The following is a 15,615-nucleotide window of genomic DNA, read 5'->3' as shown; positions in this document are numbered from 1 at the left end:
GATATATCCTTCTTTGATTTGTGCAATGCATGCTGCATTATCTTCATATAGCGGAGTAGGATTTATCTTGATGTTTTCAAGTCCGCATTCTTCCTGAATGTTTTGAATCATTGACCGTAACCAAACACATTCTCGACTTGCCTCGTATAGAGCGATTAGCTCGGCATGATTTGATGATGTTGCCGTAAGAGTTTGTTTTGTCGATCGCCATGAAATTGCAGCTCCACAATAGGTGAATACATATCCCGATTGGGATCGTGCTTTATGTGGATCCGACAAATATCCAGCATCTGCATATCCAATTAAATTGGATTTTGTATCCTTTTGATAGTATAACCCCATATCTCTAGTTCCGCAGAGATACCGAAATACTTGTTTAATTCCATTCCAATGCCTTCTGGTTGGTTTGGAACTATATCTCGCTAACACATTTACTGCAAATGAGATATCGGGCCTTGTATTATTTGCAAGATATAATAATGCCCCGATTGCGCTTAAGTATGGCACTTCAGGATCAAGCACTTTTTCATTATTTTCTTGCGGGCGAAAAGGATCATTTTCTGCATTTAGCGATCGTACGACCATTGGTGTGCTCAAAGGATGAGCTTTATCCATATTGAATCTTTTTAATACTTTTTCAACATAATTTGATTGATGGATAAATATTCCATTCTTTAGATGCTCGATCTGCAGGCCAAGACAAAATTTTGTTACACCAAGGTCTTTCATTTCAAATTCATTTTTCAACAATTTTGCAGTATTCTCAATCTCTTCAGGAGATCCAATAATGTTTAAATCATCAACATACACTGCAATGATTGTGAAACATAGATTTGATCTTTTAATGAAAACACATGGACTAATTACATTATTTTTATATCCTTCTTTTAGAAGGTACTCACTCAGTCGATTATACCACATTCGACCAGATTGTTTTAGTCCATATAAAGATCTTCTTAATTTTATAGAGTACATCTCTCTGGGTTTTGACTTATATGTTTCAGGCATTTTCAATCCTTCAGGGATTTTCATGTATATGTCACTGTCAAGTGAACCATATAAATATGCTGTTACGACATCCATAAGTCGCATTTTTAGATTTTTTGTAACTGTAAGACTTATTAGAAACCTGAGAGTTATCGCATCCACTACAGGTGAATACGTTTCTTCATAATCGACTCCAGGTATTTGTGTAAAGCCTTGCGCCACTAGCCTTGCTTTATATCTCACAATCTCATTTTTCTCATTTCTTTTTATGACAAATACCCATTTGTAACCTACAGGGTTAACACCTTTGGGCGTTTGGACTACAGGTCCAAATACTTGTCGTTTGTCTAATGAACTTAATTCTGCTTGTATGACATCTTTCCATTTAGGCCAATCATTTCTATGTCTACACTCTTCCAGAGTTTTTGGCACATTATCTTCTTCGTTTATAACATCGCTTGCCATAGCGAATGCAAAAATTTCATTAACATGTGTTTTATTTCTATTTAATATAGTACCATTTATTACATAATTTATAGAAATCTCATAATCATTTGGTACTTGAGTTTCTTCTGGAACTTCATCAACCTCTTCTGGGGTTTTATCAACTTCTTCATGAGTTCTACCATTAATCTCTTCTGGGATTTTATATAATTCTTCAGGAGTTTTATTATCAATCTCTTCTGGGATTTTATTGACTTCTTCAGGAGTTTTACCATCAACCTCTTCTGGGGTTGAACCAACTGCTTTATTCTGCTCTTTCCTTTTACGTGGATTTACATCCTTAGAACCAAGTGGTCTTCCACGTTTTCTACGCACATTAAATTCATTAGATATTTTTGTAATGTCAATTTGAGCAGGTGCGTTTATAGCTGGAATATGTGATTTAGTAACTCTATTCGTATCTGTGAATGCATCAGGCAATTCATTTGCAATTCTTTGCAAATTTATGATCTTTTGAACTTCGAGTTCACATTGGCCACTTCGGGGGTCAAGATAAGATAACGATGAATTCCAAGTTACTTGTTTATCCAGTTTTTGTTTTTCTTCCCCTAAATTTGGGAATACTGATTCATTAAAATGACAATCAGCAAATCTTGCTGTAAAAACATCTCCTATTAATGGTTCTAAATATCTAATAATAGAAGAAGAGTTAAAACCAATATAAATTCCCAACCTTCTTTGAGGTCCCATTTTTGTGCGTTGTGGAGGAGAAATTGGAACATATACTGCACAACCAAATACCTTTAGATGGGACAAATTTGGTTCTCTTCCGGAGACCAATTGTAATGGGGAATATTTATGATAAGCAGTTGGTCTTAATCTAATTAGTGCAGCGGCATGTAATATGGCATGTCCCCATGCGGAAGACGGTAAACTAGACCTCATAAGTAATGGTCTAGCAATTAATTGCAACCTTTTAATCAACGATTCTGCTAGACCGTTTTGTGTATGAACATGGGCCACTGGATGTTCTACCGTAATTCCAATAGACATGCAATAATCATTAAAAGTTTGAGAAGTGAATTCACCTGCATTATCAAGCCGGATTCTTCTAATTTGATAATCCGGAAAATTAGCTCTCAATTGGATAATTTGTGCTAATAGTCTAGCAAATGCAACATTTCTTGTTGCTAACAAACTCACATGTGACCAGCGTGTTGATGCATCAATTAACACCATAAAATATCTAAACGGTCCACATGGAGGTGTAATAGGTCCACATATATCTCCTTGAATTCTTTCTAAAAATGAAGGAGCTTCAGGTCCAACTTTATTTGGAGATGGCCTAATAATTAGTTTTCCAAGAGAGCATGCTTCGCATGTCATATCTTTTGATAATAGGATCTTCAGGTCCTTTAGGGGATGCCCATTTGCACTTTCAATTATTCTCCTCATCATTATATCTCCTGGATGACCCAATCTGTCATGCCACAATGTAAATAACTTTGGATCAACTAACTTCTGGTTAGTAACCATATTTGATTCTATTGTACTTATATAAGTACCATATAGTCCAGAGGACATTGCTTGCATCTTTTCCATTACGATTTTCTGGTTATTCTTAATAGATGTGATATGAAGATATTCGCAATTTATCTCATTTATAGTTTCAATATGATAACCATTCTTTCGAATATCTTTAAAACTTAGTAGATTTCTTCTGGATCTACTTGAATATAATGCATCATCTATTATTAATTTTGTTCATTTAGGTAATAAAATACAAGCTCTTCCGGAGCCTTCAATTAAATTACTTGTACCAGATATAGTATAGATATTAGTCTCACCAAGATGCAATTGTGAAAAATATTTCTTACTTTTCAATATGGTATTTGTTGTTCCGCTGTCTACTAGACATGGATCTTCTTTACTTACCACTGCGTCAGTCATTTTCCTTTAAAATAAAAGAATGCAAGAACAAATTAAAATAAACTATATTTATTCATTAACTTTATTTGCATAAAAAAATTGAAATGTAAATTTAAACCTTTATTAAACATAAACATAAAATTGTACATTTTATTTTTATCCCTTAGTAAAAGTGTTTATTTCTTCATCCATATTATGGAAGAAATCTGATACATCAAGGTGTGTATCCATATGGCATTAATTTTCGGGGTCATTTTCAGTAAAGTTAGTTTCTACATTTTTCCCCATTTTTTTTTTTCTTAAGTGGCATACAACAGGTACATAACCAATAATTTGCCATCCGACATGTGTAACAAACATCTTCAAGATGTTTCCCTTTCTCATTTCTATTAATACGTATTTATAACAAAATACAACTTCAAGTAATTAATAACATAACTTCAAGTTATGATAAATGAAAAGGGAGATAAATTCAAGTTTTGTGAGATTTGCCATATGTACTACAAAATAGATACATATTAATAATTTCAGATTATTAATATCATAACTTCAGGTTATTAATGCCATAAGTTTAGGTTATTAATATCATAACTTCAGGTTATGAAAAGGGAGATAAATAAATATAAATAAAAGAATACGTAAATGCATGAATAAATAAATTTAAATGTATTAATAACTTCAGGTTAATATTATATAACTTCAAGTTATAATAAAATATTTTATTTAATAACTTCCGGTTATTAAATTGCTTGACTGCACAATTGTAGAATTTAAGTTGAATTAACTTCGGGTTATATTTTCATCCAATGACCTATAATAACTGCTGGTTATTATATTAATTTTATATGAAAATTTCTAATGAACTTCAAGTTTTAATTGGGAATAACTTCAGGTTATTATTCATCCAGTGGCCTATAATAACTGCTGGTTATTATATTAATTTTATACTAAAAATTCTAATAGAACTTCAGGTTCTAAATAAACATTTAGTTTTGATAATAAGTTCAGGTTATTATTTCATCATTCACTTCAAGGAATGATTCTTATAAACTAAAAAAAATTTAAATGAAATTTAAATTAATGAAAGATATAAAAATTAATCACATAAATTACTTACAGGATTACTTTGCAACTTCCGAGCAATTCGTGCTGATAACGTGTTGTAAAATAAAGATAAAGAAATCAAATAAGATATTGACAATGTATAAGATAGTTATCTCTTATTCTTATGCTTTTCTTGTGTATCCAATACAATCTTACAATCCTCTATTTATAGGTAGAAAATGTAAATAACAAGCCATTTAATTTAATTCCATTGATAAATGTGAGGAGATGAAACATGCTTCATTAAGGAGAGGTTTTGATACAATTACTGAAGAGTTTCAAATGAACATCCATAACGTTATTTATTTATAACAGTAATTAACTCCATTGAAATTTGAATTGTTTGAAGTTTGAACATCACAATTAACTTGTGAGCCTTAACTTATTTCAGGATTGATCTTCTTTTGGTGTGCCGTGTGCGCGCGCGCGGCGGCTGATAACAGTGGGGTGGGCCCGCAGGGGCCAGTGGGAGGTTGAACTTGAAACCTTTTTATTAAGTGGCAGCGACGTAATTCCCGCCGACTCGCCAAACCATCAAACCAATTCCTGAATGAGTCCCGATTCTCTGAAGTAACTCCAATTTTGTGTTTAGATACGGAACGTACGATAAGAATTCGGGCTAATCTGGCCCGAGGGGAAGTACAAGGAACACTTTAATATTCGTGTCAATGCAGATCTGATAGTCCGGATCTAAACTCAAAATTTGAATTACTTTATATGTTTTGAATTCTCCCGGAATCCCCTCAGAGCAAACTACTGACTTTGAGACTGGATTATGCACTTCTCTTTGAATTCGTATCCTCTGCATTAACTCAAAAGGGAATCTTTTGAGTTAATGAATATTGACCATCCGATCTGCTTTAAGATTCGTGCAGACAAAATCCGCACTAATATTAGAGGGATCCCTATATCATAATAAGGAGTCGGATTGGCTCCGTTTAAGATCAGACAGTCTATATTTATTAACTCAAAAGATTCCTTTTTGAGTTAATGCAGAGGATATGCATTCCTTCTCTTTTCCATTAAAAAAGAAGATGTTACTGGGGAAGGTGCCCTTCTCCCTTTTTGAGTTAATGCAGCAGGGGCGAAGGTGCCCTTCTCCCTTTTTCGTCGGAGAACGAATTCGTTGGAAAATTCTAGGTTAGAAATTGAATCATTTTGAGGAGGAAGAAGAGACAATCAGTAAGAAAAACGATGGCCGGAGGTGATTGTGGGAAAATTTCCGTTGGAGCGCCCAATTTTTTTTCCGTTAGAGAAATATTTTTTTAAGGAGAGAGAGAGTGCGCCAGCGGTGCGGGGATAATAATTTGAGCGAATCGTTTGTCCACGTCACAGTTTATAAACGATTTCTTATTAAGAAACTTTGGAGCAAAGTTTCTAAATAAGAAACTCTCTTACATCTCTGAAATTGGATTAGAAACTGTCACGTCAGATTAGAAACTCCAAGAGTTTCAGGGATGCAGATGCTCTTATACGTAATCCCTGTGCCAAATCACTGTCACTGGGGACATCCCTTTTCTACTTCTCAACCCACCTTTGTGAGTCAAGCTACACGGAATCTATTATCGTTATTTGCCTCACGAGATCCCAATTTCCCACGTGTTTTTTGACCAATTTTTTTTTTTTTTTTTTTGAGAGAAATTTTGACCACTTGGCCACCCTGGTTCCTGGTTCCTGGTTACTACTTGCTAGTTGGCATAGTTGCTACTTACTAGTTACTAGTTACTACCCTGCTTGGGCTTTATTATTTTGTTATATCTTTTTGGCATTTGCTTTATTTTATTGAACAACTTGTACTAGTTTACGAAGAGCCCTTCTCTCTCTCTCTCTCTCCCTCTTAAATCCAGGAGAAGATAACACACTCAAAATCGATTAGCCATTCTCTCTCTCCATCTTAGATTTTAAAACCAAAATAAGAGAGAATTACACATTTTATCAACCACGATGCATTTCTTAGTGTTTCTCTTTCTTCTCATCTTATACCTCCCTGTACCAGCCAAAGCAATTGACGTACCGCATTCCACAGAATACTTCTATTACGTTTGTGACAATCACTATATCAGTACAGGTAACTACACGAACAACAGCACGTACCAGTCCAACCTTAACCTTCTCTTCTCAGCTTTGCGCTCCAATTCTACTGGTAATGGTTTCGCGGATGGTACTGTTGGTACAGTACCAAATATGGTGACCGGTATTGCCCTCTGCCGTGGTGACCATAATGCCTCCTATTGCAACACTTGCTTCTCATGGACATTGGTAATTTTCCTTTTACTAATCGTTTTTGTTCTTAAGGATAATTTTGTATTTATTTTTCATTAATATTTTCCATTGATGAGGTTGTCTACAAAATTACAATCACATAGTAAATTCAAATTTCTTATATTCCAGTCTGTTTTTATCAATAATTATTTTAGGCGAGTTGAATTGATTAGGAATGATTAAATTGTTCATACTTTTCATACCAGCTAAATCAAGTGAATATATGTACACTAGTTAGACTAAAAAGTTAAAGCCGTACATTAGTACATTCAAAATCATAATAACTACTTGTAATATGGCTTCAAATAAAAATTTCAGGATATATTGAATCTATGCCCATACTATAAGACGGCGTGGATGTGGTACAATAGTTGCTACATATATTTCTCGAGCCAATATTTTCTCTCCTCATTAGCCAACTCACCACATCACCCCCTGATCAATATATACAATGTTACTGTGGACCCCGCCCGGTTTGACAGGGCAGTCCTCCAGCTTATGTCAGAGATGAAATCATGGGCCGTCAACAACTCAACCAAATTATTCGCTACAGGAGTTGCTACAAATTTCTCGACTGAGTATCCTGCCATCTATGGTCTTGTGCAGTGCACCCCTGACATGACCAAGTCCCAGTGCCAGGTATGATTTGTTAGACATGGTAATTATATATTACCAACTAGTAGCATTTAAATACCATGTGACATACCTGATAACTTTGGTACCACTAAGGGCAGGTCGTCATCGCATTTATTGTGGCCATAAATTAAATCAGTTTTGTTGCCGAACAATTGAAAAAAAAAATTGGAACTAAATATATCAATCTATGTTTTCCAGGTTTGTCTTCAACGACTAATTGATGACTTTCCTAAGTATGTTAATGGATGTATTGGGGCAAGGACAATTGGTATACATTGTAATATCAGGTACGAGGTGTATACTTTCTATGAAGGTCCTGACATGGTACGGATTGATGGCATATCATCCAGCCAAGTACCACCACCTGTTATAAATAAAAGTAAGTGATTGACTTAGTTTAGATGTTATTGTTACTGCATAATAGCATCAATTTTTCAATATTTTTAATGATCATTTACTAGACAAAGATCCACTGAAGTAATAGTTAGACATAATATTATAAGAAATAATTTTGGCCATCATGTGATAATGTAGACAAGTATCTATTGACTTGAATCAGTTAGAGGACAATATGGATAGATAATGAGTTGCACAGAAATGGACAAAAGAAATGGAAATTTGCAAAACATGTATTCACAGAAAATGAAATCGAATAGTTGATTGTATTAAATGAAACAGACTCTTTATTATTTCTTGAATTAGATTTAAATATCAAATTTGCTTGGATATAATTTAGACTGACTCCATCTTCAAAATATATTGCTCTGATTGTCAGAAGCTGATAAGAACTGATGTTTATAGTATTTATTTCATCCTCACAGGGGCTTCAAGCTGTAATTTGTAAATTAGGTGGACCTGTATGTCAAATTGTCTCTAGCGACTAGCAATGTCCTGATAAATTATAGTCCTGAATTATAATTTATGAACAAAATATTTAATAATATGCAGGTACTAAGAAGAAAAGCAATCTTATAGCTCTTGCCATCACTATTCCTGTGGTAGCTGCTGTTTTGTTATTAGCAGTATTTTGCTTTTGTTTATATAAGAAGCGATCTCATGGAAGAAAAACATTTGTATCTGGTAAGTTATAAATTTAGTTGACAAAATAATTAATTATTACAATACCATACCACTCCTTTAATTTTATTATCCAAATCACTCTTTGCGAGCAAACATTGATGAAATATCCTAAAGATTGTGTGTTTTGTTTTAACTTGTATCAGAAAAAGTCAACTCCGGGGAAAATGTTGATTCGCTTCTTATTGACCTTTCTACACTAAAAGCTGCTACACATAACTTTCATGAAACCAACAAACTTGGCGAAGGTGGATTTGGTGCTGTTTATAAGGTTCTTCTTTTCATCCCTGTAATTGTTGAATTATCCCAAAAAATGTGAACTAGTATTGCACTGAAATATGATGATATGGAACAAATCGAACAATATGAAATATATTGGAACCTACATGCACCACAAGTCCCAGACTTTTAAGGATAAAAATGAGAATTTGTTGATTGATAATTTAGGGAGCTAGTGTGTGATATATTCTAAAAGTCAATTTTTGTGCTTATATATATCTCTACCTAATTGCTCTAGGGAATCCTTCCAAATGGACAAGTGGTAGCAGTAAAGAGGCTTTCTCAGAGCTCCGGCCAAGGATTAGAGGAATTAAAAAATGAGTTAGTTCTAGTTGCAAAGCTTCAACAAAAGAATCTGGTACGGGTTGTCGGAGTTTGCTTGGGAGGACAAGAGAAGCTTCTTGTTTATGAGTTCCTCCCCAATCGAAGCCTTGACATCTTTCTTTTTGGTACTTAAATCCTGCTCTCAATCCATAATTTTTTTATTTTAATCAAACCAATTAATAGTTTTTGTTTCTCAGCATTATGATGTATGAATCTTTTATTCGCTCCTAGGTAGGTCTAAATTTTAAAGTGAATATTTTTTTGATATTTTGGTAGACAATGCAAAAAGGCAAGAATTGGACTGGAGAAAACGACAGCGAATTATAAATGGAGTGGCTCGTGGACTCCAGTACTTGCATGAAGATTCTCAACTGACAATAATACATCGTGATCTGAAAGCCAGTAATATTTTGTTGGATTCCGATATGAATCCTAAAATTTCAGACTTCGGCCTAGCTCGGTTATTCCGTGTTGATCAGACTGCATATAAGACAAAGCGGGTCGTTGGAACATTGTAAGTACATTGTAAATAACATCACCATATTTTGTATACTTGTTACATCTTATAATAATGAGATTCTTTCATAGAAAATTAAACTCGTTATTCTATCATACCCAACAATGCCAATACAAATTATATAGATAACCACCAATTTATTGATAAAAGCACCAAAGTCGAAATTAATTGTATTTACCAAACTCTTCTACAATTAACAGAATTGACAGTATTATCAGTATTTAACAGAGTAGTATTTTTGGGTCAATAACTCGGTGCTATATGCCAAGAGTAGTCCAAGCTATGGTTTTGTGGTACCTATTTGACAAATATTACATGTGATTTGGGAAAAACTAAGAAGCATAAATTTATTTAAAAGTACCAATTTGGTCCTAAATAAAATGTTAAATTTTGCACAGTGGATATATGGCACCAGAGTATGCAATGCACGGGGTCTACTCAATCAAGTCAGACGTGTATAGTTTTGGCATTATACTGTTAGAGATCCTAACCGGGAGAGCAAATTGTGGTTCATTTGATGGTGAGCAGGGTGAAGACTTATTAAGCTCGGTAAGAATTCTTATCATCTCTTTAAATTTTATAATAACTATCTGTATAAGTTCCGTAAAATCACAGTGGGAAATTTTCATAGTATCTCGTATACTTACATTTATTAATACCCTCTTCGAGGTCATGTATACATACAATACATAATATATCACGGTACCTCTAGAAAACATGAAATAGTACCTTTTATATCCCCCCTATTCATACTTCAAAAATTGACCAAAGTACCTCTCTCCAAATGTTTAATTTTGGCATTAGAAAAAATAATAGCCAAGGAGTGCATGTAACAATAACATATCTTACAAATTTTCTTTCACTACAAAAATATACATGATATGTTGTTAGTTTTTAGAAAGAATGAAATATTCATAAACACAAAGTAGGATTGCAACCCCCGCCCAAGACCGTCAAATTCAATGAAATGTTATACATGTGTGCAGTAACAATATGGTGTCTTTACATGTACCGCAAACTATTATCATCATATTTTACATAAAATACTTGATAACAATTTCAGATATGGGAGCTTTGGATAGGAGGAACTATAACTGACATAATAGACCCACTACTGGATTGCCCTATAAGCGAGATGATCCGACACGTACACATCGGGCTTCTTTGCGTGCAAGAGGACCCGACAGCTAGGCCCCGCATGTCAGAGGTCATAATCATGCTCAGTAGTGAAACCGTCTCTCTGGAAGCACCCTCAAAACCCGCATTTTGCATTAAAAGAGGTGTTTCATATTCAGATAGTGTATCAGATGACAGATCGGTGCAAATGGCTCAGGATGAAATTTCAATTTCACAACTTGGACCTAGATAGCAGCAACTACTAAAGTTGTATAGCCTTTTTTTTTTAATTTGTTTTTGTGATGCCATTTGTCAAGTGTCAACAGATCGAATGTATAAATAATCACTTGAAAATTTTAAAATAATATATAGTTGGGTGGCACTTAAAATCAATCAAAAGTTAAAGAGGGTCCAGTTGTGGATTGGATTTTTTTTGTCTGACTTTTTTAGCTGTTATTGCTAAGGGGCACCGCTAAATAGTTCAAAAACTGAAAATAAATGCGATTAAAAGTAAATAGATGAATTTAGATAAATTTGGCACGCGTGATGTTAACAGAGTTCGGCAAAACAAAGGTCTATGTCTCCGGGGCTTCGCAACCTTAAGTGGTGTGCCTTTCTATTACCCAATACAAAATGATTACAACTTGTGAACCAGCGAGCCCTTACAACCAAGGGAAGTTACACGGCCAACAAAAGATGAGCGCCGGCGAGCCCTTACAACCAAGGGAAGTCGCACAAGCTACTTGAGATGAGCGCCGGTGAGCCCTTACAACCAAGGGAAGTCACACGAGTTACTCGAGGTGAGAACAAAGTCTCAAAGTCTAGATGAATAAGAGAAACACTCAATAGATCATTCTAACATAATCTAACTTGAGATTGATGAAGTAGGTTTGAGGTTGTTTGAGAGATATTGAAGTTTTAAGCTCAATCAACAATGGTGGAACTAAGCTCACAGAAAATCACCTATTTTGCAATTAGGGACGGCTAGATTGGTTTGAGAAAAAAGCCCAAAGACCTATTTATAGAGTCAGCTCAAAAATGAGATAATTGAGTTAAAACGTTACAACGTTTTTCCTTTGCAATTTTAGGTTTTCAAATTGTATGATAGCTCAGCTTAAACGATCTAAAACGTTACAACGTTTATGAAATGTTACATAACGTTTTGCTCTGTAAAATCTTGATTAAAAACAGAAATTTTTAAAGCTCAGATTTAATTAAAACGTTACAGCGTTTTGTGAAAAACGTTACAGCGTTTTGTGAAAAACGTTATAACGTTTTAAGACTTTTGTACAACTGGATTTTACTGTTCTGACACATTCTTAAAACGTTATAACGTTTCATGTTGTTTCTGAGTTTGATCAAGCTATTACTTCAATGTTTCTGACAGGTTTAAAACGTTATAACGTTTTACAAACGTTACAAACGTTTTTCCTCTGTAAAAACAGACTCAAACATGCTTTACCAAGTATAAAATATTACAATTTGCATTTTTGACAAATGTCTTCATGATTTCTTTTATCCAAGCATTATACATTGCAATTCCAATTCTTCTTGAACTTACATAATCTTAAAATAGAAGAAATCGTAAAATTCAATAATTGTATGTTTTTGCAAATTAATCAAATAGACGAAAAATATTATTGTAAGAACAACATGACCCTCCCCATTTGTTAAAATACTAATTTGAGATCTGTCATATGTAGGACTTTAAGATTTTTTTTTGTTTGTTTACTCTGTCTCTATCCGTATTATATTCGGTAAAGTTGATATGAATAAGAATTCTTTTCGGATAAGGATGCGTGTAAGAAAACAAACTTTGTTAGCTTATTCGATAAAAATATAGATAAGAATCATTTCAAATCTGTTATTTATGTTGAAATTGATTTATGCAATATTTTATATAGTTTTATTAATTAGTAGTTTGTTTCTTTTTAAAAATAATGGGACCAAATAATTATATTTTTATATTTTGTGGTATTATTTACATGATGGGCTTAAAAGTAATATTCATATAGTTGAGCAATAAATACTTGATTTGATTTTTTTTTTTCAAAAATACATAGTTTTTTTTATTTGTTTGTTATATTTTTTTCGATTGATTATATGGTCATTAATTTATTCAAAATTATTCATTATCCATTTGATTTTATAGGCGATTTGTAACCAACAAGTGTCCTACTGATCTATACCAATTTTATATCTTAATTCGGATTGCAGTGGTTTATGAAGAATTTCTTCTTTATCCTGTCAAACTTTTTATCTACTTTGCTGGAACATGACTAAAGTCTTTTTTTTTTTTTTTTTGTAAAAGAGAAGAGGAAAAAAAAACGGAATCGTACATATTTCAACGCAAAACAAGAGTTAATTGCGTGTCTCCATTAAATTTCTTTTCAAAAAAAAATTATAATATCTCATCAGAACTTCAAAAAATATTCTCTTTCTCCATCAATTTTATTCTTTCATCTGATCTCTTTCCTCCAATACCTAAACCCTTCTCTCTCCTCTCCATCGCATTGAAAATAATTAATTAGTTAGAAACTGATACCTATACTCTTGGTCCATTCGAACCCATACAAAAAAATAAAATAATTAAAGGTGTATTAGTTTGTATTTTAAGTTGCCACTTCCTCCCAAAATAGTTGTGTATAGTTATGTTTGCTAGTCTCTGTTTACTATGGGATAATCACTGGTAGCATAAATAAAATAATTATACATAATTTAACCTCTTTAAAGAAATAACCAATAGGTTACGAATTGTCAAATGGATAAATTTTAGTTCAGTTTGAGTTAATGAGTTAGCTTGTTGTGATTTATCAAAATAAAAATAAAAAAAGAGTTGGCTTGTATCATCTCTCTCTTTCTTTCATGTTAGGAGAAGTATAAATTAATAGAGCCAAAATTTCATAAAATGAAAAAAAGAGCATAAAAGAAAATATTTTTAATTTTAATGGAAAAATTAGATATTTTGATATTTTTATGGTGATATTGAAAGTTTTGAAATTTTTTTTTTTGATCCATCGGCAATTAACTTAAAGAAAGTACAAAATAATGGACCATGTTGTTAATTTTTTTTGGTGATTACATGGCCCTCAGGTCCTGTTGTCAATTGCCATTATACCACAAATTGCAGAGAGAGATATAAACGATACACCAACTTCATACAGCACCCTGACTACAAACCGAAACAGCGCTGCATGAAGCGAAAACTACTTTGTTAAAATCTTTGCCCCACCAATCCTGTGAGAGCAGCCATCCCTTTTCAATGACCAGATCCTCTGTATTACTAAGGAGGTGTAGTTCAGCGTCTCCACAAAGGCACAAACTGATAACTCAATTTTGATTCTTCCATGAACTGTGTGGGATCCATCTTCTAGTCACATGCTACAGGGATGAAATATTTGTCAATGTCTCAGAGAATCTAAACTAGTTTCCGCCGCCGACTGATTGACCATAATTCTTGCTACGTTGTTCTCATTTGTTTTTATGGCACTGTCCAAACTCCAACGTACCAAACTATCAATTATATTGTTATAATATCCATAAAGGGAAATAATAATGTAATGTACTCTTTCTTATCATTACTCAAGTTGACAGTATCAATCAACAACTTGGGGTTGAATTTGGGGGTATTTCCTTCAAAAGTTTCGATATTACATATTCCCCCTTCTAAAATTTATAATATTATATATATTTTTTAAATTTCAAAAACTCACAATTAATTGTGTTTTCTATTATAATATCATAAAATTTATTCAATTAATTGTCTTTTCTATTATATTTATTTTAAATTTATAAAACTATGTAATTTTTTCAGTCTTTTAATTAACATATTTATAAAGACAAATAATTCATTTTCTAATGACACACAAATAATTAACTATATCTAAACGTCATCATAGATGTCCCAAAAATAGAGAAATGAGCTCTTTTTTTCTCACAAACTATCCAATTAGAATTTTTTTCATAAATCATAATTAAAAAAATTAATGTTACGGAACCAATATGATTACTTTTTTTTTTCAAAAACCATAAAGACCGTGGGGTTCCCACGGTCTCAATTTTTTTTTTTTTATAAAACAGAATTTTTTTTAAAAAAAATTTTGTATTAAAATATTATAAATGTTAAATATATTTCTTTGAAAATAGATGAAATACAATATAATTTGATTTATTAGAAAGACTGCAATAAATAACCCGGATCAATATTTTTCAGGTTGGGTTTTTCGCGGCTGTAAGAAAAATTAATATATTTCTTTATGTGTTATTAGAAAAAAAAATAAAAATGTTTAGATTTTGAGTTATTGATCCCGGTTCAAAAGTCATTTCTAGGTAATCCATAAAATATTGTGATCCTTCTAATACATTTAAATTATGAAAAGTTGTATCTATTTTTGAAAAAAACAAAAAATTTTAAGTTATTTAATGATTGTTGTTCAAAAAGAATTCTCAAAATAGATATAACTTTTTATAAATTAAATGTCCTAGAAGGATCACAATATTTTCTGAATTATCTAGAAGTGACTTTTGAATCGGGATTAATAACTCAGAATCTAAGCATTTTTATTTTTTTCTAATAACACATAAAGAAATATATTAATTTTTCTTATAGCCGTGAAAAACCCGACCTGAAAAATATTGATCCGGGTTATTTATTGCAGTCTTTCTAATAAATCAAATTATATTGTATTTCATCTATTTTTAAAGAAATATATTCAACATTTCTAATATTTTAATACAAAAAAAAATATTCTGTTTTAAAAAAAAAAAAATTTGAGACCGTGGGAACCCACGGTCCTTATGGTTTTTGAAAAAAAAAAAAGTAATCATATTGGTTCGGTAACATTAATTTTTTTAATTATGGTTTATGAAAAAAATTCATCCAATTAAGCCTAAATGTAACCTTTAATATGTAATTTTAAAATTTTTGAAGGGTATGCATG

The 15,615-nt window shown here is 32.4% G+C and overlaps 1 protein-coding gene across 1 annotated transcript; it reads left to right on the top strand.

Moving 5' to 3' along the window:
- Positions 1 to 6,252: 6,252 nt before the first annotated feature.
- LOC144552927 (cysteine-rich receptor-like protein kinase 6) lies at positions 6,253 to 11,091 on the top strand. The gene is made up of 9 exons (XM_078300965.1): positions 6,253 to 6,723; positions 7,045 to 7,365; positions 7,561 to 7,741; positions 8,311 to 8,442; positions 8,586 to 8,710; positions 8,957 to 9,167; positions 9,319 to 9,556; positions 9,958 to 10,108; positions 10,623 to 11,091. Exons 1-9 carry the CDS (start codon positions 6,409 to 6,411, stop codon positions 10,926 to 10,928), a joined length of 1,980 nt encoding a protein of 659 aa, XP_078157091.1. The 5' UTR covers positions 6,253 to 6,408; the 3' UTR covers positions 10,929 to 11,091.
- Positions 11,092 to 15,615: the final 4,524 nt, after the last annotated feature.

Source organism: Carex rostrata, chromosome 4 (assembly GCF_964058835.1).
Source record: "Carex rostrata chromosome 4, lpCarRost1.2, whole genome shotgun sequence".
NCBI classification, from domain to species: domain Eukaryota; kingdom Viridiplantae; phylum Streptophyta; class Magnoliopsida; order Poales; family Cyperaceae; genus Carex; species Carex rostrata.
This window is presented reverse-complemented; position numbering and strand designations above follow the sequence as displayed.

Coding starts and splice junctions, on each gene's coding strand:
- LOC144552927 (XM_078300965.1), top strand. CDS start 6,409: ATGCATTTCTTAGTGTTTCTCTTTCTTCTCATCTTATACCTCCCTGTA. Junction 7,742..8,310: donor ACCACCTGTTATAAATAAAA/GTAAGTGATTGA, acceptor AATAATATGCAG/GTACTAAGAAGAAAAGCAAT. Junction 8,443..8,585: donor AAGAAAAACATTTGTATCTG/GTAAGTTATAAA, acceptor AACTTGTATCAG/AAAAAGTCAACTCCGGGGAA.